The 25162-nt window shown below is 38.7% G+C and overlaps 1 protein-coding gene across 7 annotated transcripts in view; it reads left to right on the top strand.

Annotated features, from left to right (window-relative positions):
• The window catches only part of fbln2 (fibulin 2), a 187234-nt gene extending 162289 nt beyond the window's left edge, over positions 1-24945 (top strand). For 5 of the 7 annotated variants that reach the window (XM_043707995.2, XM_043707998.2, XM_087994266.1 and 2 more), the window contains 5 exons: positions 3832-3957; positions 5348-5467; positions 8793-8921; positions 17983-18106; positions 23250-24945. In XM_043707995.2, coding sequence (XP_043563930.2) covers positions 3832-3957; positions 5348-5467; positions 8793-8921; positions 17983-18106; positions 23250-23607 — 857 coding nt within the window. In that variant the 3' untranslated portion in view covers positions 23608-24945. Of the gene's footprint in view, positions 1-2287; positions 3495-3831; positions 3958-5347; positions 5468-8792; positions 8922-17982; positions 18107-23249 lie in introns of those variants that run through there. The other 2 variants (XM_043707999.2, XM_087994267.1) reach the window with 2 other exon arrangements.
• Positions 24946-25162: the final 217 nt, after the last annotated feature.

The raw sequence follows: 25162 nt of genomic DNA on the forward strand, positions 1-25162 counted from the left end.
TTGATGAGCACAAATTGGCTACTGTGTTTCCTACATTACAACATGGACTATACTTCACAAGTACTTCATTAGCTACAAAGCACTTTGGGACACCTTGTGGTCATGAAAGGTGCTATGTAAATGCAAGACTTTCTTTTATTAGTACAGACATTTTACTTTGCAGGAGAAAATTACTACCCCATTGTTGAGGTTTCTATCTATCACATTATATCAAATGCAAAACCTACCCTGAAGCAATGCAATGGGCAATACTTGAAATGATTTCTAGGAACAACCAAAATTGGTCCTTTTAAAGAGTTTGTAAATTTGGATTAATGCAGCTGAAAACATCAGTAATCACTAAATTAGCATTTTATTAACTGTGAGTGACATGAATTTAAATTACAGCAAAAGACTTTTAAAAGTCATACAATTTATAATTTAACTGAATTACAGTGGTCACTTAACAGCAAATCTTAAAAAATGCATTCAAAACCCTTTGATATGTGACTCGTATTGACTTTGTACCTTAAAGTTCCAAGTTAATCTTTTTGAACACTTGCAAATGAGACCAAATAGCAGCATTACTCTTCTTCCTGGAGGCATAGTTGCTTTTGTGGGCAGTGCTTGCTTTTCTCTTGAAAATTTTAAAACAAGCATAAAAAAAACTTGCACTGAATGTATTTTGTATTGAAAGGCTCATGATGTTTTATGCTCATTATATTGATATTACTGGAACTGCACTGAAGAAAAGTAACATTTCCAGGCAGCACCACCAATCAAGCTTAACCTAACATCCAGCCTTGAAACTGAAAGACCAGCTGCACACAGTAAGAGAACATTCAGTGTGGTAGTTCCCGCAAAACATCATTTTAATTAACTCCAAGGGCTCCATTCTTCCCGACTTTAGAGAGGACAGTTCTTAGATGGCTTCTCTGAGATAAATTTACTCTTCTATAGCATTCTGAAGAAGGGTCATTAGACGTTAACTCTACTTTCTCTCCACAGCTGCTGTCAGACCTGCTGAGATTTTCCAGCAATTCCTGTTTTTGGATCTGATTTCCAGCAGTTCTTTGGATTTCCTTTTAAAACCCACCATAGGCTTGGGTTTTAAAAGGAAAACAGGCAGTGAAGAATAGAACTGGAGCCAGTATTCAAAGTTTTCTTTACAAATACCCATTATTTCACTGGAGACATACTGATCCAAACAGTCTCACATTCTCAAGAGGTATGTTATAATATCTCTGAACAGATTAATTAATAATATCTAAATGAGAATTATCTTCGAATGGTAATATTGATGGAGAAAATTACAGCAGATGCTGGAATCTGTACTGAAAACAACAAGTGCTAGAGATCATAGTGGATCGGGCAGCATCCATAGAGAGAGAGCAAGCTAAAGGATGGAATCTAGATGACTCTTCATCAGAGCTTCAGCTTTAGCTTGCTCTCTCTCCATGCTAATGTTGAAGCTTCTTCATGGAGCTAGATGAATCTGTAGGTACCATATGACCTGGCGTGAGCCTTAAGGATTATGACGATGTCGAGTGGGCTGGATAATTTTGCATAATGAAAGAGTCTCCAACAGGGCAATGCCCTCCATCAGTAATTCACACTGTCTGAAGAAGAATCAAAATAATCCATTACAAAAGGTTTGGGCCTGGGTTGGAGTTGGGGACTTGCTGTACAGGTCAGTGGCATTATCCTTACTCAGTCACCTCTGGGTCAGGATAGAACTGAAAAAGCAGGCTTTGTGTATCTCGAGAACCTTTTTTGTAACCATTAAAAGAGAAGCAGAAAGGAAATTGTGTCAAATGGATAATTGTAAGTCTCTGGCTATCTGAAAAGCTGCCCAGAATACTGCTTTGTCAAGTATAACTGTGTTTGATTTCAACCAGAAGCTGTTTACTCACTTCCAGAGTTATCAGTGTGCAACAGGGCCAGAAGAACCACAGCATACTATACTACCTTTTGTGGGAAATGTCAACTTTTAAAATACTTTTTATGCTTCTTATACATTTCAATTTCTTATGCGTGTTATATGTTATGAATTCTTTCTGGTATTGCAATTTACTTTTTTAATGCACATGAAGGATTAATGTTAGATGATTTGAGTTATTCAGAACCACATGCATGATATATTGTTTGTATGCTAAGGTTACACCATAGAGTTATGACTACAGGTCATGACCGTGGATTGTGATCACGATTGATGATTTAATGTAAGTGTTGAAGATAACAAAATCAGAAAGCAACAACACTGATGACAGAGGACAAGTTCACAGATTTCAAAGGGTTCTTTGTACAGATTTCAGGAAGACTTCAAGATTCAAGAATATTTCATGCTGGTTCAAAATCCTGGAATACCCTTCCGAATGGAATTGTGGGTCAATGTTCAGCAGGTTGGATGTCCACATTTCAAGAAGGCAGCTCACCACTACCTCCTCAAGGGCAACTAGGGATGGGCAATAAATACTGACCAGCCAGCAACACCCACATCTCACAAATGAATGAAAAAAAGGAGGGAGTAGGAATTCATGAACTTCTGTAGCTACTTGGATCATTGGGAAGCACGAACACTGAAAAAAGATATTGATCATTTTCTTTCATTTCCTATAACATAACTGCTTAGCAAATTGTCATGGAATCACTGCATCAAGTATTTCCTTGGGCAAAATTTATTTTTTAACTCTGCACCTCTATATGTAAAATCTTGTAAGAAACACTTGCATAGCCACATACACAAAATTGTTCAAGGTCATTGTGTTGTACATGTGTGTTTTTCAATGCTAGCCCATCTTTCAAAAGTATCAATTGAAATAAGCCAATAATAAATGCTTGTTTCCATGGAGAACAAGTGTGGAGCAAGCAAATGCAGAACTACTTTTATCAATTTCTCTGAATTTATGTTAATAGACAATTATTGCATCCAATGTTATATAAAAACTCAGCTCATGAACTTAAAAAAAAATTGAAATTGACAATACATTGACTAAGTATAAACATTACAAAAAGCAAGCACTCTTGGGTTCTGATGGCTGTGGTTTACCTAAGGCATTGATGTTATTACTTGTGGGTCATTTACTCAGGTCTGGTTGGATAAATACTTAGCCAAATACATGATTCCACCGCATAAAATTCTTATTCACTTACATTCCATCTCACTTACATTACATAGTAGTGTTATAAATGAAATAATTCTTCTGAAGTGTTAAATAATTTCTCCATCTATTGAAGTGCAAAATTACTTACTCAACTATGAAAAGTCATTTTTATGTAAAATACTTTTTGAACATCATCATTTTGATGACTGTAGACTTGCTAAAGCGGAGAGTGTAAAAGAGATGATTAATACCGCACAAGGGTTAGCAAACTGATGCTTCTATTTTTGGGCTGTCCATGAACTGTTCCACATATTCTAACTTGGCATTTGCAAGTAAATGACTTTTCTATTTAAAATTACATTTATGGATGAAACCAGTGGTGCAAACAATATTCGGTCTGATGCAAAAAAGCGTTTACTCCAAAGAACAGTGGCAAAGAAATGATACATTAGTGATAGGAATCCAACACCTTCATACCAAACAAATGTCTGTGTCCTAGCCTCTGATTTCTTTTTTATGACTATCTGTGCAACAACTAAAATGCGTAATGTACCTTGACATGCACAGACATTTAATCTTTGCATCGCCAAATTCAGCGAAGCCAAATAGATTCAAATTTCATGGAGAATTGGTTGCTGAAGCTTGAAATGAATAATGAAAGGTATCTTTATTGGATAGGATTGGTTAATTTCTGCTTTTGCTCTATCTCATTTTTGTCCTGTCATTGAATCTTGCTTGCTTCTGGCAGATGTTAATGAATGTTGGCGCTATCCAGGTCGACTGTGTGCACATACTTGTGAGAATACTCCTGGGTCCTATTACTGTACCTGCAGCTCTGGCTTCAAGCTAGCTCTTGATGGCAAGAATTGTGAAGGTATTTTTAATCATGTGCAGTCAATAATAAGAGCAGCAGAAGTGAAAACATAAAGCAGTACGCATGCCATAGACATTGCATTAGATATTAGTTCATTAAAGAATATATGCTTATGAAAAATGCATTACCTTGTTTAAAGTTGCCTCTGATCCTTACCAAAAATACATTTTCATACTTCTCATTGTATCATTTTGTAGTACAATCATCAAATAACAGTTCAATTTCCTTTACTCAAGGGAGGCCCACCACTTCCTGGTCTCAGTTTAGAAAATTCTTAAACATTACTCCAATTATTGGATTGTCAGGACTTTTGTAACCTCTGCAGGAAACTTTGACAACCACATTCCAGACAAAGTGAGTGATGTCCTTTCTCATCACTAGCCTCATTTTCTGCAGAAGCTTTGGAGATATTGGGGTTCTCTCCTGCGATCCTGCCCAAAACACTTCACATCAGCATTTTCATGGCCACTCACTCTAGTCATCAGAAGTAATCTTACAGCTCCTTCCTCGTCATCATTGCCAAGGTGGTCTCCAAATACTGCCTGATTTCCATTTTCCTACATGTACCCGGCATGTATTAGTAGTGGAATGTCACTTTTAGCCCTTGCACAACCATCCTTAGTTTTCGTCCTTAGGGTGCTGTCTGATTTGATTCTCTTTTACTTCAAGCCAGCATCCAGTATTTATCAATATTCTTTATAACTATCTCATCATTGCTGTCAGGTCTTGCTTTCTTCAAATCCAGAAATGCCTCATACTTCTTAATTTTAGCTACTCCTCCAACCTCCAATAACCAATGGTAATCTAGACCAAAATATATGTTCATCTGACTTATCCATCAGCTCTGGCTGCATCACCTTTGAGTTGTGCCCTACAACTTTTTTCTGGTTAATATGAACTAGCATTCCCAAATTTGTTTTGGGAAAAACAACTTGAAGTTCCTTTTCTTCAATGCATAAAGTTAAAGTTTATTTTTAGCCAGATCCCTAAGTAGCACCTAAGAGCAAGGTCACTTGATAATTTCCTTCTTCTGAATCGAGGATAATTGATTACAATTATTTTGTTCATTCTGCCACTATGGCACATTTGTTTACTACAACAAAATTAGAATGTCTTGAGTTTATCTCAGCAGTTGGTGCCAAAGTCATATTATGAAATCCTTAATAGTAATGTTCAAAACAATTACTCAGAAGTTGTGAGATGATTTTTATTTAAGAGAAATTTGATTCCTTAATCATCATAGATCATTGCTGAGTTGCCTTGTTTTAGTTAATGATGATATCATATCAATCCCTATAGAGAATGGTATGTAAAAAGTAACAAAAAAGTAAGACTGCATAGAATCAATGAATGTGATGAAGCAATTTTATCTCTGCCTTTTTCTCGGTAGATATAAATGAATGTGAGAACAATATATGTGGGCAGGAATGTGCCAATATTTATGGGTCCTACCAGTGTTACTGCAGACAAGGTTACCAACTCACTGAACTAGATGGTCATTCCTGTGAAGGTAAGGGGAGCCAGAGCAAGATAAGTCTTTCATATGACTTTTACATATTGCTGTTCTATGGTTAAGTAAGGCAGTGCTTTCTTGCTAAATGGTCAAAACAAGATTTAGTGAAGTGTAAGCTGCACCAAGACAAACAGTTGGATGGTGACATTATTTACATCTGAGCTTCTCCTCCAGAGTACCATATGAGTATCAGTGTCTCATAAATAATACATGAAAAGTTATTGGCCAAGAGAGAATTCCTTCCTGCATTGCTCATGAGAGTAGTGTGAAGGCATTAAATTACTTTGCATGATGGGATGGGAAACAAACTGTTAGAATGCAGTCCTTTCATCTCCATTTCTAGGTACCAATTTAGGTTAATTGACAGGTTAATTAATAAGTATTCAATATTAATCTTGCAGCTTCAACAGGCACACAGTTATCACATGACACAAACGGAAAGCAAAGTCCTTTGATCAATTTGTTTCTTTTTTTTAGAGATCTTGCCAATTTAATAAAAGACTGTAATATAAACACATGAAAATCTGTATGTATGTAAATAAATGTGGATCTAGACCTTTCACTGAAACTGCTGAAGCCTGTTAACATATGTTGTTTCATGGATAGTTCAGGTTTATGTTTACTAGCCCTCAAATGTTGTCACTCCAAATGACTTGCTAGTTTGCTCAGTGGTTGCTAGTTATCTGTTTCTGCTATTTGAAATACCTTCCGTTCTGTGGTTAGAGCAGGGCTTTACATCACTATTCCACATTATTTCCTACAACCTCTTCGGCCACAGTTTGTTGATTTGTAGTGAATAGTGTGCTCTGTGCATTGCCAAGATCCAGTCATTGCCTTCACTATATTTACCTTTGTAGGGTTTCTTTAAAATGTTGATGTGAAAAATGAGGTTTAACCATCCAGGACACCCAGCAAGAAACGTTTGTCACTCAATTGAAGTCCTGTACCTCCACACCTTGCTGTGTTCCATGTCAGCTTCATGCCAATGGTTCTGATGCAGTAAGCTGTCTTATCGTTTAGCAACCAATGGCAATGCTTACTTAGCCCGAGTTCATTCTTCACTCTAAACCTTCTCTTGTCGACCTCATGCGCCAGCATTAAAACCCCAGATCCCTAGGGTTGACAATTTGATTTTCTCTCATGACCAAATGGCCCAGAACGTACAATTCTTCCTTCATAGGCAGATGCTCAAATGTCATGGCATTCATTCTAATGTTCAATTAGGTTATACTGAGGAATTCTTGTCTGTCAATTATTCTGAGGAAATCTATATCCTTTCTACTTTTTGAAAAAATGTAAGTGCCACTTTCTTGGCAATAAGGTACACTTCCCAAAAGAAGTGGCATCCTTTTCTATAGTGGCCTTCTGGATTCTATCTGAACATCACATAACTGGTCAAGCAAAATAAACTGCTGGCTAGTAGAAAACTCTTCTTTTTAACAGATATACGATTGTTGGGGAATGTAGAAATTCCTTGAAATTGCATCCAATTCTCAGTTCTTGACCTGGAAGTGTTTGATGAACATATGAATTAGAAGCAGGAGCAAATTATAGGATTCCTCTAGCCTGCTGCACCATTTAATAAATCATACTAATCTGATTGTGACCTCAAAACCACATACCTATCTACTTCTGATAACCTTTGGTTCCTTTGTTTCATGTTGCCTTTGGTTATTAAAGAAAACAACAAACAATTATTCTATTCTTCTAATTTCACATCCATTATATTGTGGAGCACAAAATTCAATGTTCTCTCCCTGAAAACTAAACAGAGGTTTGTCTTTTTTTCCTTTATTTTAAGATAGTTGTATTTTATAATGTTATCTCGCTTCTGCCTTTTGAAATATGGAAATAAAATGGTCTCAGACTATGACTCTGTCACAAACTAAATTAATGGTGAAAGGTCGCTTTTTGATTTCAGACATGTTGTCAGCCATTGACAATATATTACCTAATGCTCTTGAATAACTAGTTTTCTAATATTAATACTGGTATATAATTGAACCGCATTGTACTAAAATATTAAAGTATCTGGTTTTCAATGATAATGTACTGTAATCATTATTCATAATGTGCATTTTCATTAAATGGAAGACATAAGCCAACAGAAAATTAAATCAGTAAGTATAGGTTTTTTGTTTTATGTTAGATATTGACAATACATTAAAATGAACTGCTTTGATCTGATTATTCTGGATCTAAGCCACTGAAGACTACCATTATTATTCCATGAATAAAACAAACAGCATATACATTCTTGTCTTTAGGTTATTAGGTAGGTAAGAAATAGAAACTGGTCAAGAGTGCAAATCAAACAACCTATAATTTCTCATTAACTACTGAACTGGTATCTCAGAATCTCAAACAGGAGACAATTATGTTTATGTATTCGACTATTCAGTTCAACAAAAGACAATGGCTAAATCTTTTAGAAGTAATGCCAGTGCATCTCAAGTTACCTGGGCATTTGACAGGACAGGTTGGGGGTGGGGGGGGGAGGTGTGAGGGAGGGAGGGTCAGCACCCATTGTCAATGGGGTGGAAGGTGCCACCCACTGAGAGCTGCCAGTCAATCAGAGGTTGGCAGTTCTTCTCTACTCAGCGGTGCCAGTTGCTGCTGAAATGACACCCACTGGAGGCCTTGGACTGAAGGGGGACTCAGGTGCAGTTGAATGATAGCAAAAGAGTGATCAAAGGGTGAGGCTGGGGACAGAGAGAGGTGAGATTGGGCTAGTATTACCTTTTGTGGGCAGTCCCCCTTCCTGATGCTGGGTTCCTTTGAAGAAGGGATGCCCTAGAATCCCATAACTGAACAAACCAGCGTTTGCTTTTTGTGTTCCCTGTCAGGTTAGTTTCTTCTTGCTTCTGTCTTAATATCAATGGAGCTGGATGGAGCCTTTAACTGAATGTTAATTATCCACTTACAAGCCTTCATTGGCTGGAAAGCAGGAAGACTATGCAAGACTTAATCAGGGTAGAGCTGGAAGGTGTTGGAGTCCCCTTTGTTACATTCCACCTGATTAATTTGTCCCCATCACTAAATTCACAAGGAGGTGAAGGCAAAAGGTTTCCACCCATTATTTCCAATATAGCAAAATGTGAATCTATAATTCTAATATTTGTAGTTTCAGGAATAATAAAATGTATAAGATGATGGTATATCAAAATCAAGAAAGGTTGATTCACAAGTATCAACCATTGCTAAGTGAATATTGTTATGTCTATATTTAATGAGAATATGCAATCAAGTTATGGTGCCATCTAGTGGTAGCATGCTTTTGAATATTTTTTGTTGCATTTGCTAAAGAAAGTTTGAATTTCAGACATTAATGAGTGTGCGCAAAGTGGAAGCACCCTCTGTACATTCCGCTGTGTGAATATCCCTGGCAGTTATAACTGTGCCTGCCCTGAATTCGGTTATACAATGTCGCCAAATGGAAGAACGTGTAGAGGTAGGATTTTTCATCATTTACTTCTAATTTCTTAGACACACATGCACCCTTAAATGATCTCCATTTTGTGAGCATTATGTATACTATGAAATGTATGTAATAATTAAGGAATTATTTTTATACATTGAGTTTCTGGTATTGTAGTTAAATGTCTACTTTCCAAGATCTTGTTTTACTAAGGTTGGTTTAATTTCTCCCTTGGTAAGACAGTATTCAGGAAATGGCATATGATAGTCCTTCTCCTGTTCGTTCTATTTGGAATGCTATTTCATGGACTGATAGTTACTACAATCTCTGATTTTGAAATAAAATGAGCCTAAACGTTTGACCAGAATACTTTCTTTTGGAACACACCCAACCCCCTCCAATCCTGCTTTCTTCCCCCACTGCTAGTGATTTATTCAATTTAGAGTTGGGGACCAACTGTAGTGTGTCAAGGTTTGCAGATGAAACTAAAATGAGTGGGAGAGCAAAGTGTGCAGAGGACACTGAAAGTCTTTTTTTGCAAGGTTTGTGAAGGTTTGTAGCTCAGGTTGAGGTTTAGGATGTAGGTTTGCTCGCTGAGCTGTAGGTTTGATATCCAGACGTTTCATTACCTGGCTAGGTAACATCATCAGTGGCGACCTCCAAGTGAAGCAAAGCTGATGTCTCCTGCTTTCTTCAACCATCCAACTATCAAACCAAAAATCTGGGTCCGCTACATAGATGACACCTTTGTCATCACAAAACGAAACAAGATAGAAGAGACATTTAACATCATCAACAACACCCTCACAGGCATAAAGTTCACCAAGGAGGAAGAAACCAACAACAAACTCGCATTCCTGGACGTCACAGTCGGAAGAACGGACAACGGAGAACTACAAACCTGCGTTTTCTGTGTACGCAGGTTTGACCAAATACTGAACTCCACCAGCAACCATCCCAACACACACAAACGAAACTGTATCAGAACACTATTCCAACGAGCCACCTCACACTGCAGCACAGACGAACTTCGGAAAACAGAGGAGAGCCACCTATACAATGTATTCAAGAAAAACGGATACTCAAAAAATACAGTCCGCAGATTCCTCAAGAACAAACCACGACAAGCAGACCAAACACAGCCAGAAACCCTAACCACCTTACCATATATCAAAGAAGTTTCAGAAATGACAGCCAGACTACTAAGACCCCTTGGAATCCTAGTAGCACACAAACCCATCAACACTCTCAAACAAAAGCTAACAAACTTAAAAGACCCAATACAACCCATGGACAAAACCAACGTCGTCTACAAAATTCCATGCAAGGACTGCCACAAACACTACGTAGGACAAACAGGAAGAAAGTTAGCCACCAGGATACACGAACACCAGCTAGCCACAAAAAGACATGACCCTCTCTCCTTCGTAGCCCTACACATGGAGGAAAAAAAAAACATTTCGACTAGGACAACACATCTATCCTGGAACAGGCTAAGCAAAGACATGCCAGAGAATTCCTAGAGGCCTGGCACTCCAAACACAACGCCATAAACAAACACATAGATCTAGATACCATCTATCAACCCCTCAGAAAACGAACAGGAAATGACATCACCACAAACCCCAGGAACCCCATCCAGGACAAACATATAAATAGAAAGCAGAAGACAACAGCTTCGCTTCACTCAGAGGTCGCCACTGATGATGTTACCTAGCCAGGTAATGAAACGTCTGGATATCAAACCTACAGCTCAGCGAGCAAACCTACACCCTAAACTGAAAGTCTACAGAGGGAGATAGATGGGTTAAGTGAATGGGCAAGCGCTGGCAGATGGAATACAATGTTGGTAAATGTGATGTCATTCATTTTGGTAGGAATAACAGTAAAATGGATTTTATTGAAATGGTGAAAAATTGCAGCAGGCTGCTATGCAGAGGGACCTGGGTATCCCTGTGCATGAATCACATAAAGTTGTTTTGCATGTGTAGTAAATAATTAAGAAGGCAAATGGAATATTGTCCTTCATTGCTAGAGGAATGGAGTTTAAAAGTAGGGAGGTTATGCTGCAGCTGTATAGAGTGCTGGTGAGGCCACACCTGGAGTACTGAGTACAGCTTTGATCTTGTTACTTGAGAAAGAATGTACTGACACTGGAGGGGGTGCAGAGGAGGTTCACTAGGTTGATTCTGGAATTGAGAGGGTTGACTTATGAGGAGAAACTGAATAGACTGGGATTTGAAATTTAAAAGAATGATGGGGAGTCTTATAAAAATGTAAAATTATGAAAGGAATAGATAAGATAGAAGCAGGGGTTTTGTTTTCACTGGTGGGTGAAATTAGAATTCGGGGATGTAGCCTCAAAATAAGGGGAAGCAGATTTAAGACTGGGTTGAGGAAGAAGTTCTTCACCCAAAGAGTTGGGAATCTGTGGCACTCCCTGCCCAATGAAGCAGCTGAGGCTACCTCGTTGAATGCTTTTAAGGCAAGGATAGTCAGATTTTTGGACAGTACAGGAATTAAGCATTACGATGAAGGGACAGGTCAGTGGAGCTGAGTCCAGGAAAGGTTCAGTCATGATTTTATTGAATGGCAGTACAGGCTTGATGGACGAGATGGCTAACTCTGCTCTTATTTCTTATTTAAAAATCACACAACACCAGGTTATAGTCCAACAGGTTTAATTGGAAGCACACTAGCCTTTGGAGCGACACTCCTTCATCAGACGCTCCTGTGTGTATGTGAGAGTGTGTGTGTGTGTGTGTGTGTGTGTGTGTGTGTGTGTGTGTGTGTGTGTGTGTGTGTGTGTGTGTGTGTGTGTGTGTGTGTGTGTGTGTGTGTGTGTGTGTGTGTGTGTGTGTAGTGTAATGGTGATCACCTGTAATGTGACATGAACCCAAGGTCCCAGTCGAGGCCCTCCCTATGGGTACCCAACCGGGACCTTGGGTTCATGTCACGTTACAGGTGATCACCATTGCACTACACACACAGATATTCCTACACACACACACTCTCACATACACACGGACACAGGTACACACAGACGCGCACACAGACACACACACACCCTTATAGACACACACACTCCCACACATGCACCCCCTCACAGACTTAAGACACTCTGCACTCACTACACACACACACACACACACTTTCTCACACTCACAACCCCCACCCCAGACAGACACACACACAAAAACCCACATGCACACATACATTTTGTGTGGTGAATATTTTTGTACTTGCAGAGTTACATTGCACTTTGCTCAAAAACTGCATACATTCATGTAGAACTCTGAGCTCAAAAACTGCATGAATTTATGTAAAACTCTGTTATCTCACTTTTTAGATTAGAATCAATCTAAACATCAGGTCATAGACAGAGAACACAGGGGGCTAACACCTTCAACATATTGTCTAGCTATCACCATTGTTAACAGCTAACCCAAGAATGCAACTTTTAATAAAGGGTTTTGTGATTTACACATGAAAGAAGTGAAACTATCACTGTATTCTAACAGATGAAAGGCTTAACAGACAATCAATTCTTCAATGTATAATTTCAGTCACATCACACTGCAAATTTTTGCTATAAATTCTGTGTTACGATCGAGCCCTCCACAATCACCTGATGAAGGAGCGTTGCTCCGAAAGCTAGTGTGCTTCCAATTAAACCTGTTGGACTATAACCTGGTGTTGTGTGATTTTTAACTTTGTACACCCCAGTCCAACACCGGCATCTCCGAATCATGCTTATTTCTTATGTTTTATTATGTTCCTATTCAGAATTTGCCTCTCATACATTTTTGATCAGATCAGAACTTGATTCAAGAGTATGTTTCATTTACAAAGTGTCACCTTCCCAGTGAAACACTAAAGTGACACCCTTTATCCAGAGCTTTATTTTAAACTGGCATTGTTTTCAGCCAGAATTTGTTAAAGTAGAAAAATGTCTTGGTATTTCTGGTCCATCACCACAAGCAAGGACTTCAGGTTTCAATCACTTACTTGGCTGTCCAATTTTGTTGAGCTTTACGCATCTTTTGGCCAGGCAATAACACTACTTCATTCTTTATAGTATTATCTTCCAATTTAATGTCTCCTGTTGATTGATTGTGCATCCAAATTGACTGCGTCCCTACCTCTGCCACTGGGGTTCCATATTTGCTTACATAGGTTGTAACTTTTGAGATATTCAAATGAATATCAGGAATGTGTCATTTCTTTCTTAGCTAACATGTTAAGGCAAGTACCAAGATGACAATTGGTTAAATTCATTATTTAGTAGAAGTTTTGAAATGATATCCAGTCTTCATGCAGGGGTCCACTGGGGATAAAAGATAACCATTGCATTGTCAAATTTCATGGGTGAAGTAAATTAACGTTGCTAATAACATAGTGTTTGTTGCTGATCTTGAAGATTGTGTTTCCCTTTTTGAACATGTATGTTAACCTATAAATCATGAACAAGCTCACAGAGCTTCTAAAAAACTGACAATCAAAAAGTATTGTATGTGAAAAATAGTTTTCAATAAAAATCTCTGCTTCAACGTAACTGAATAAGATAAATGACCTTTTATTGGTTTGGATTTCAGGGGTTTTATTGGTCTTTTGGGATTATGTTCTGTAGTTCAGTCTGTCTGTGAAAACTAAAATCCGATGGTCTTGTGAAAAGATTTAACTATAACGGGAATATAGAGGACATGAACTGGGTCATGGCTGAAGTCACAGCCACCCTCAATTGCATTGTGCAGGCAAAAAGCTAGACAGTACACTATGTAATCTTCTCAAAGGTAGATTTAGATAATTTAGAAGGGCAAATTAGTTCTAATACTGCAAAGTTTATTTGTCGAGTGGGCGATAGTGTGAATTTTGACTAGGAAATATGGAAGTTTGCTCCATTTTGAAGCATTTTGCCATAGTTTGAAAACTGACATGTTTTATCCAGACCTGCTATTTGTGCTGTTACAATCTAGGATTTAAAACATTTCTTTATTAAGTTTACCTTGTCTCTTGCTTGTTGCAAACTTGGTAGTATCTTCCTCTTTGCTGTTTTCTTTTTACCAAGGTGGCAGAAGGAAAATAAAACTGAACCAGGAACATGAAACTCTCATGTCAATTGATGAAAAGCTTACAATTGTAATTTCACGATGTGTGGGAAAAGTTTTGTGTGGGATTCACAGAAGCTTGAAAGACATAGTAGACTTTCTGTATATGTTCGTTTGTGGAGTGGATCAGTTAGGAGCCATTATTACACAAGGCATGATCTATTCCACACTGTTTGGAGAAGTAATAGTAAAATTGGCTTTATTGTAGAATCTGGGCAAGTTAGGTAATGCCTTTTTAACAACTGTTTCAATAATACAGTAGCTGTTTACACTGCTTATTAGAAAACACAATTTAACCTACTGAAGATATCACATTCCACTGGGAGGAAATCTATTGGACAAAGTCTTTAGAAACAGTATGATATAATGGAGTGCAGCTTGTTGTTAATACTCACTGCTCACAATGAAGCAGTATAATGGGCTGCATTTAACACCTGGCCCACCAACTGATTTGAAGGCAAGGGACACATCAAATCCAGCAGGCAGCCTTCACCACCCTTGCCTCCACCACAATTGTATGGGTGGCAGGATTGGCATCAGCCAACTTCTCTGTTGATGCATTAACTGAACCCCTTACCTGGGCAACTAATTCTCACCTAAGGACCTCATCCTGCTGCCAGTCCCAGGTGGTGGGCAAGGGTAGGTCATTCCTCAAGGCATAACCACCACGATCTCCCCACCCCCAGTTCCACTCCCACCCCACGCATCCTGACTGAGCCGCAAACATTTACAAGATTCTAATCCATCACATTTTACCTCCTCATCATCCGAGTGCCATACTAGCAGCGGACCCCATTCCCACTGGTGTTATCTCTAATTGGTTAGTAGCTCTCTGAGACATGACTTCCTGTTCTTGTGGAGCAAAGATCCCTCCTCCCTGACCTTCTACCTAGGGAAAGATAATTTGGGGACCAATATGCCCTGTATAATTGAACCTAATGACATGATTAGTCAACGGACAGAGATACACAGGAGACTTGCTGATATTGGTAATATTAGCATTGTCATTCAAGTTGCTGTTGCGGCTTCCTTCTCTACAACCTGCCTTATAGCTGTTCGTCACTTAACGTAGTCTTCATATAAGAGTCTTCTGAAAAGAAAATATTATGACTCAAGTTCCTTGCAATGTGCACAAAGAAATTGATCCAAACACGAGTTATTGTGACTCCTGTTGGCTGGAATTGAGTGATCATCAAATTCCTAAGATAACAAAAGTATCTTTATTCATACATAATTCCTGCATGCTGTTATTTTCATCAACCAGCTTGTCCCACCACATACAAAGAATTAATAAATGCATAATTCTTGCTTTATATATTTAAACATATTCTGGTACAATCAGAGAGAGGACTCTGTGTGAGAGACACGATCATATTCACCCTTGCTTTTTTATATGTGCTGTTTGGGCTGGAGTTGGGATGTTGTACTGAACGGATGTGCATATATTTGAGTAAGGGTATAAATGAGGCCTCTGATAGGCTTGTGGGCTCTTGTAAACTACCGCCAGGTAATAGCATCACTCCTAAGTGTATACATATATTGACTTATTCTCCTTTTGATTATAACTAAAATATTGATCTCCAAAATGACACATCCTTTTGGATCATGTACAGTAAATTGAATCTTGTAGTCATGCCAATGAATTTGTTTCAGAAGGTAGTTGTTATTCAAACACATGAGTGAATGCTGCTGTTTCTGTTTTACCGTACTTGCTCCATGTGCATAGTAGCCTCTTAGTTAGTATCTCTGTGTAATTCCTGTTTCATAATGTGCACCTTCTATACATGGGGGTGGATTCAGGAGATAACCAACAAAAGTGCAGGTTGATAAGCTGTTGCATGAATGCAATTTGGGGCTTGAGTGAGTGGTTTGGAAAAGTGAGTTATCTATTCATAACATGGCAACTAGATATGACGGGACATACATTGTGAATATTCTGGAAGGAACTAATTTGATTTGGGATGATAAGTGGAATGAGTTTAATTCAATTTTGATGAACCATGAAACCATAGAGTCATACAGCATGGAAACAGATCCTTCAGTTTTTCTTGTCCATGTCGAACATATTCCAAAAATAAAATAGTCCCACTTACCTACATTTGGCCCATATCCTCCAAACCTTTCCTGTTCATGTCGTCATCCAAATGTCTTAAATATTGTAACTGTACCTGCATCCACCATTTTCTCTGGCAGTTCATTCCCCACATGAATCACTATCTGTGTTGCCCGTCATGTCCTTTTTAAAACTATCCCCTCTCATTAAAAGTATGACCCTTGGTTTTGAACTCCCCCACCCTAGTTCAAAGACCTTTGCTATTCATCTTATCTATGCCTCTCATGATTTTATAAACCTTAATAAGGTCACCCTTCAAACTTCTACATTCAAGTGAAAAAAGTCCCAGCCTATCCAGTCTGATTTCTTTTTATAAAACTCAAACCCTCCATTCCTAGCAACAACCAAGGTGACCTTGTCAACCCCGAATCTTAATTAGGATGGTCCATTGTAAAATAATTATTAAATAACAAAATATGTTATTTAATTGTCACAAGATTAATAATGAGGATATGAAAACAGCTGTAGTTAACTAAACTTAGTGTTAGGAATGCTAATTAAAAATAAAGTTAAAAATCACACAACGTTAGTTTATAGACCAACAGGAATGTGGAAGTACAAGCTTTCGGAGTGCTGCTCCTTTGTCAGGTAGCTAGTGGCACAGGATCATAGGACACAGGACTTATAGTAAAAGATCAAAGTGTTCTACAACTGATGTGATGTATTCAACAAACCTAGATTACTGTTAAGTCCTTATTCACTTAGAATGGGTTGTAGGTTTTGAATCATTAATATGTAAATCCCAGAACTTCTTTCAAATCATATTCTCAAGATAACTTAAGGTTTTATTAAAAATGGTGACATCTCAGCTCAGACAATGCATTAAAAGTGTGAGGTTAGAGTCTATCTATATCCCAATCTTGAGTCAGACTGGTTCAGAGTAGGAATTTATAAAATGTGACATGGACTGACTTTCTCCCAATTGTGTGCTTTCTGAACAAAATAGAATGTATCTGCAAATACAAATCTGCAATTAAAACTAACATAGTCGTTCCATTGCAGTAATAATGCCAAGGGTTTCCTCAGTTTGCTAGAAGACAGGAAATATTACACTCAATGGTCTTTTGAGGGCATCAATCAAGGCAGGTTAGGGTTGAGGATACAGATATGGCCAATGAGTCTAACGGATATTTCGCATTGCTTTCACTTCTGAAAATAATGGGTCATTCCTGATTGTGCGGGACAAATGTGCAACTGAATTGTTTTCTGTGTCTAGAATTGTAGAAATCTCTTCAGTTAACATTTAGGATTTAAAGCTGTTTGTGCTGCTGAATCTGCTTCTAGTTACTGTTAAATGAAATGGAATTAGTAGTATGAGCAACTGGCCCATATAATCAATAACTCATGAAGCCAGAGTTGATTTCAATTGATCAGAAAGAGACTCATGAGCTTCTATCATTCCAGAAGGAGAAAATAATCAGTGTTTGACATTGCTTTGGGAAAAATATTAAAAAGCATTATATGGAATTCAATTTATGATCCTTTGGAGCACTTGCATATTACTAAGGGATTAAGAGATACAAGGAATGGGCAGGAAAGTGGAGTTGAAGTCAAAGATCAGCCATGATTATTATGAATGGCCAAACACATGAGGTGCTACATCATCTCCTGCTACAGTTTATTATATTAAAATGGACAGTGTGGGAAACGTAGAGTTAAGGAAGATATTTAGCCAGCATTTTATTGAATTACAGAGCAGGTCCCAAGTGTCTAAGTGACTTACTCCAGCGTGAACTTTATTTGTTCTTATGTAAGTTCAACAATATAGTGTTACTCTGCTCATTCTTGTCATCTGATTACAATAGTTTCAGTTTTCACTGTATACATGTGAAATAAACAATTAAACCTGACAGTTGTGTGTAATTTCCCACAGACATTGATGAATGTGCAATAGGAACACACAACTGCACATCAACTGAGACCTGTTTCAACATCCAAGGTGGATTCAGATGCCCTGTTGTGGATTGCCCACCAAACTATAGGAAAGTGTCTGATATGTAAGTGTTTGACTATTTCCAATCGAAGCAAAATGGAGATTTTTCTTCGGGATAAGATGTAATTCTCGTTACTTTTGCAATTGGTGTAGAAAGATAAGAACCATGGCAAAATACATTACGGAAAGAGGGTAGTTAGCCTCATGAGGCTATATTTTCCAGTGACTGGCAAGAACACAGAGTGCAAATGGAGCTAGTTAGTGCGCCTTTCTCTGGCTGATAAATCCTGCTGTTTTTGCAGTGTTGTCAATTAGAATATATAGAGAGAGAGGCTGGATACATTGGTCAGAGCGATTGCACAAATACATCAGCTGAGTGGCAATTTTAACTTTTAGAATCATCTTACAACGAGAACCTGAAGCATAGCTCTTATTCATAGTGCTGCTCCCAATACTCTGCTTAATATCTGGGTGGAATCGGTTCGCCTGTTTCCACTTAGGGCGACGTCGTAAATTTGAGAATGGAGATTCCACATGAATGGAATCTACTGCATCAAACCAACTTCCAGATAGCACCAGATGCCATAATGGCTCAGCTAACTATCATTCAAGACAGCTGTCTGAGAAAGGAATTATCCCTCAGAAATGCAAGTTAGGTCTGTATTCGTTCAAGGACCCAGCATGTTTAATTTATTTACAAATTAGCAGAGCTGGCATGAGACACATCAAAAATGGCCCAGCTTCAGCTTTTATTTTTGCAGTCGCAGGAGAAACAAAAACAGTAAATTTTGACTTATAAATGATCCCTGGTTTGCTCTCACCATGTTTGAAATACCTCCACAATTGGCCCTTCTTCCAGCCATCAACCACAATGTTCCCAGGCTCAATTTACTATTAGGCTCAGCAGAGGAGTCTGTATATCTCTGCTGCCTCTGACTGGTGAACTGTAGTAAGAAACCCATTTCATGTCTGCTGCTTTCTGATGGGATTAGATTGTCACCTGTAGCCAATTTTGCCTGAAGTTTCCAGCCATCATTTAACCATATACAGGCCCTGTATCCAATAGATACAACATCATGGGCGAAAGTTCTATGCTATATTTTTCTATGTTCTATGTGCCCATTTTGAGTATGCTTTGAATTTCTGGTGAACTTTTATTTCAGTGAATATCTCACTTTATGATTATTCATCATGTGTTAGCCAGCTACACATATTTGATATAAAAGAGAGTACATTTATACAATTTCAAGAATTCCAAATATTTTGCAATGTTTCTACATTGAAAATCACTATGTAGATAAATACATGGTATTACATTTTGATAAGACAAACCAGAGCAGTAATTACAGAGTTAATGGTAGGACTCTGGGAGTGTTGTCAAACAGAGAGATTTAGGGACAGGTACATAGTTTCTTGAAAGTAGTGCCACAGATAAATACGGTGGTGAAGAAGACATTTGGCATGCTTGCCTTATAGGATAAATAGACAAAGTCTCTTCCCTGGGCTGGGGGAGTCCAGAATTAGAGGGCATGGGTTTAGGGTGAGAAGGGAAAGATATGAAAGGGACCTAAGGGGCAACTTTTTCATGCAGAGGGTAGTACGTTTATGGAATGAGCTTCCAGAGGAAGTGGTGGTAGCTAGTACAATTGTAACATTTAAAAGGCATCTGGATGGGTGTATGAATAGGAAGGGTTTGGAGAGATATGGGCTGGGTGCTGGCAGATGGAACTAGATTCGGTTGGGATAGCTGGACAGCATGGACGAGTTGGACCGAAGTGTCTGTTTCCGTGCTGGACATCTCTATGACTCTAAGTAAGAAGAATTGAATAAAGGAATTAGGACATCATGTTAAGGCTGTACGAGACATTGGTAAGCCAAATTGCAGTACTGCGTATGATACTGATCGACCTGTTATAAGCACAATGTTATTAAACTGGAAAGGGTGCAAGAAAAGATTTACAAGGATATTACCAAGAAGGTCTGGGTTATAAGGAGAGGCTGAACAGGCTGGGTTTTTTTTCCCTAGGAGCGTAGGAGGCTGAGGGGTGGCCTTACAGATGTGCATAGATGGAGGGCATAGATAAGGTGAATAGTCAAGGTCTTTTCCCCAGGGTGGGAAAGTCCAAAACTGGAGGGCATACGTTTAAGGTGAGAGGGGAAATATTTAAAAGAGACCTGAGGGCCAATGTTTTCACACAGAGAGTGGTGCTTCTATGGAATCAGCTGCCAGAGGAGATGCTGGAAGTGAGTACAATTACAACATTTAGAAGACATGTACAGGAAAATTTTAGAGAGCTATGGGCAAAACACAGGCAAATTGGACCAGCTCAGTTGGACCAGCACAGCCGAGTTGGGCTGAAGGGCCTGTTTCCATGCTTAATGCCTCAGTCTACTTAATAGAGCAAATATATGTATTTGGTAAGTGGTCTCTTTTAGTGCATGTTGCGAAAGCCCTAACTCTTTATAAAATCACTGGTTTGACCTCAGTTAGAAAATTGTGTCAAATTTTGAGCACTGTGTTTTAGAAAGGACATCAAGCACTGGGTTGAGTAGAATGGTACCAGGGATGGGGAGTTTCACTAATCTGGGGAGATTACAGAAGCTGGATTGTTTTGAGTTGAGCAGAGAAGGTGTAAGCAGAGAAGATTAATGGGAATGTTGGTCGGGGTGATCAAAATTGTGAGGGATTTTGATGGGACAGACAATGAGAAACTGTAATCACTAGCAGGGCAATCACTAACCAGAGCTGTAATTTGAGCACAGATTTAAAATAATTGGCAAAATAAAATCCAGTGGGGAAACAAGATTTTTAAATAAAATGTCAGTGATATATGATCCCAATGTAGTTCGTAAAGGTTGGTGGAAGCAGATTCAGAACTTTTGTACTGAACTTCTGTACTTTTCAGAAGTCTCTACAGCAGGGCTGTAGGAAAGGAGCATTGATGTTGTTTCAGACAGTTAGCACAGGCTCCATCAGCCCCAAACGAATCTATAACATTTTGAAATACTTTCAGATCTCTACTTACCCATATGGTCTTATTCATCATTTCTTATGTATCCATAAGACCATAAGACATAGGAGCAGAAATTAAGCCATTCAGCCCATTGAGTCTGCTCTGCCATTCAATCATGGCTGATAAGTTTCTCAATCCCATTCTCCCACTTGCTCCCCATAACCCTTGATCCCCTTTAGATTAGATTACTTAGTGTGGAAACAGGCCCTTTGGCCCAACAAGTCCACACCGACCCACCAAAGCGTAACCCACCCAGACCCATTCCCCTACATTTACCCCTTCACCTAACACTATGGGTAATTTGTCATGGCCAATTTACCTAACCTGCACGTTTTTGGATTGTGGGAGGAAACCGGAGCACCCGGAGGAAACCCACGCAGACACAGGAGAATGTGCAAGCTCCACACACAGAGTCACCTGAGGTGGAAATTGAACCCGGGTCTCTGGCGCTGTGAGGCCGCAGTGCTAACCACTGTGCCACCATACCGTACAATCACAAATCTGTCATTCTCCTCCACATCCTTCTGTGGCAATGAATTCCATAGATTCACGACTCTCTGGCTGAAGACGTTTCTCCTTATCTCCATGCTAAAAGATCTTCCATTTACTATAAGGCTGTGCCCTTGGGTCCGAGTCTCTCTTACCACTGGAAACATCTTCCCAACATCCATTCTGTCCAGGTCATTCACTATTCTGAAAGTTTCAATTAGATCCACCTCTCATCCTTCTAAACTCCATTGAATATAAACCCAGAGTCCTCAAACATTCCTCATATGTTAAGCTTTTCATTCCTCGCACCATTCTTGTGAACATCTTCTGAACACACTCCAGTGTCAGGACATGGGGCCCAAAACTGCATACAATACTTGAAATGTGATTTGACCAAAGCCCTATTGAGCCTCAGAAGTACATCCCTGCTTTTATATTGAAGTCCTCTCAAAATAAATGCCATCTGCTTTCCTAACTACTGACTCAACCTGTGAGTTTACCTTGAGAGAATCATGGACTAGAACTCCCAAGTCTCTTTGCACTTCAGACTTCTGAATTTTCTCCCCATTCAGAAAACAGTCCATCCTTCTATTCTTCCTACCAAAGTGCATGACCTCACACTTTCCCACATTGTACTCCATCTGCCACTTCTTTGTCCACTCTCCTAACCTATTCAAATCCTTCTGTAGCCTCTCCACCTCCTCAATGCTACCTGTCCCTCTACCTACCTTTGTATCATCTGTAAACTTACCCAGAGTGACCTCAGTTCCCTCATCTAGATCGTTAATGTTTCAAGTGAAAATCTGTGGTCCCAACACTGAGCCTTGTGGAACACTAAGAAGGACCTTTTGATCTCCACTCTTTGTTGTCTGCCAGACAGCCAAGCTTCTATCCATGCTAGCATTTTGCCTCCAATACCCTGGGCACTTACCTTACTCAGTAGCCTTCTGTGTGGCACCTTGTCAAAGGCCTTCTTGAAGTCCAAGTAGATAACATCCATAGGTTCTCCTTGGTCTAATCTGCTCATTACTTCCTCAAAGAATTCTAGCAGATTTGTCAGGCATGACCTACCCTTGATAAAACCATGCTGACTCTGCGCTATTTTACCATCCACTTCCAAGTATTCAGAAATCTCATCGTTCATGATGGATTCCAGGATCTACCCACGACCATAGTTAAGCTAATTGGTCTGGAATTTTCCAACTTCTGCCTTACTTCCTTTTTAAACAAGGGTGTCACATTAGCAATTTTCCAGCCCTCTGAGTCCCTCCCTGATTCTAGTGATTCCTGAAAGATTACCACTAATGCCTCTGCCTTCAGCTATCTCCTTTAGAACTCTGGGGTGTAGTCCATCTGGACAAGGTAATTTATCCACCTTTAAGCCATTCAGTTTTTGTTATCCAGGTTTTGTAACAAAATAAGCAGCTTGTAAAGAGAAAATGCAACGGGTGACTAATTTGGTTTGGGTTTACTTTGCACTTGATCAAGCAGTCTGAGGTCATAACTGTACAAGTTTAATTATGTTCTACAGTCTGTTTTATGATACTGTATATTAGTAACAAAGGTTCCTGATTCTGCAATGCTTTTCCAACTCTTGCACACATTATCCTAAGTATCTGCATTGTAGACTTATTAACTTCTACAGGAGGAAACTGTATTCTTGTTTCATTACGTGCATTAAATTAGTCGGCATTCTCTTCTCAGGCGCTGTGAACGCATGATGTGTCCCAACTACATGGATTGCCAGAACATGCCAGTCAGAATCACCTACTATCAGCTGACGTTTTCAACCAATGTCCAAGTTCCAAGCACCATTTTCCGTATTGCTCCATCACCTGTGTATATAGGAGATAGCATTATCCTGACCATCACTAAAGGAAATAACGAAAATTACTTCAATACACGGAAGGTGAATGCTTATACTGGGATTGTATATGTGCAGCGGCAGTTCATGGAATCCAAAGACTTCCTACTTGATGTTGAAATGAAACTCTGGCGTCAGGGAATGTTCACTTCATTCCTTGCTAAAATTTATGTATTTGTTGCAGCTAATCCTTTCTAAAGCAATCACTGCATCTGTTGTAAATACTATAACATTATGGCTCGACACTAATATGCCCACAAGGCCAATATACATATTGGGAGGACTTTTGCATTTGAAATCCATGGAAGTGAAGCTCTAGCAACCAGATCAATATTATCTGTTACACATTCACCCAAAGTCAAAATTACTTCCAATGAATCTAAAGTCAGCATTGGAATTTTACTCACTGTACGTTTCATTACTGTCACCCAGATGATATAATTGTATTTGTAAAGTGATTTTATCAAACTGTGTCTATGTGTGGAGCACAGCCTATCTGAATCACATCACTAGCTCCATGGGTGCCTAGCCATTATGGTAAATGGGATAAGTCTTACAGTAGAGGTTTCACAATCCTATGTATATTAATTTTAAATTCTTTACCAAGATAATTGTTACAAGTGGCATATTTTAAACAAAGCTTCAATGGATTGTGGAAAACCACTAATCACATTGAAATGAGTCATCATCTGTGTGGGGGCCGAGCATGACAAATAAAAGTAACTCTTCCATCTCCATTAAAAAAAGGGAAAAGGGCATTTTTGATAAAGACAATGGCTACAAAAGTATCTTGGGCTGCAGTGCAAAATAGCAAAAGCAGTGGGTGCCTGTATTAGGAGGGACTCAAAACAGGTTGCTAATTTCTTGCTGCACTATTGACCAAAATAACTGTTAATCTTAATGTTTCTGAGGTGGCACCTGCAAGGAGGATGTGTTCATGTGGAATTATCTCCTAAGGCCTTAAGTTCATTGACTGGTTACATACCCTACATGGCTTTAGTAGCTGAATTCAATTTCTTTTTATACTATTCTAGGCAACTCTAATTTTAAATAGATTTCTGGTCTTCAAGGGGCTTTAGAACTTATTGTACTGCAGATCACGTAAAGATGTTGAATTAAATTGGCTGTGCAAGAATCAGTAACATTTTGCACAAAACCACAATGTTTCAATGAAAATGTAAACTGGAATGGATTTGTATTTTCATTTTACTAAAACTAGCTTTATAAAATAACCATGATTCTGGTGCTATAAAAAATGTTTTCTTGTCTCAGCCATTGTTTCATGCCTTATTAAGCACAGCTAATATTTACTTAAAATGTACAGCAAATCTAAAAGCTACAATGTTTACACATTTTCGAAATATGTAATTTTGGAACTTGAGACTGTTTGTTGTCATATGAAAGTTTGTCTGTATTGCTAACCCTCAAAGGGTTAAACATGTTGCCACCCTTAGCCATGTAGACATGTAATGACCTTTTAATAAACAGGGACATAGATTTCAAATATAAAATAAAGTGAGTCTTTATATAAATGTTTATGATTTTTGTTAATATTTTTGTTAATATTTTCCAGTTCTCCCATGGTCTATACAATCTTTGATGTTTGCAGATGTAAAACATGTTCACAATGGCAGGAGTTGTGTGAGTCACATTCCATGGTGAAAGTGACTAATGCCATATTTGTAAAGGCTCCTCTATATTCAGATCTCATGCTTGAAACAGGTACATGCAAATAGAGAGTGTCACTCTTGTT

The sequence above is a fragment of the Chiloscyllium plagiosum genome, unplaced genomic scaffold, assembly GCF_037043375.1.
Source record: "Chiloscyllium plagiosum isolate Xiang-an unplaced genomic scaffold, Cpla_swu_hap1 HiC_scaffold_14, whole genome shotgun sequence".
NCBI lineage: Eukaryota > Metazoa > Chordata > Chondrichthyes > Orectolobiformes > Hemiscylliidae > Chiloscyllium > Chiloscyllium plagiosum.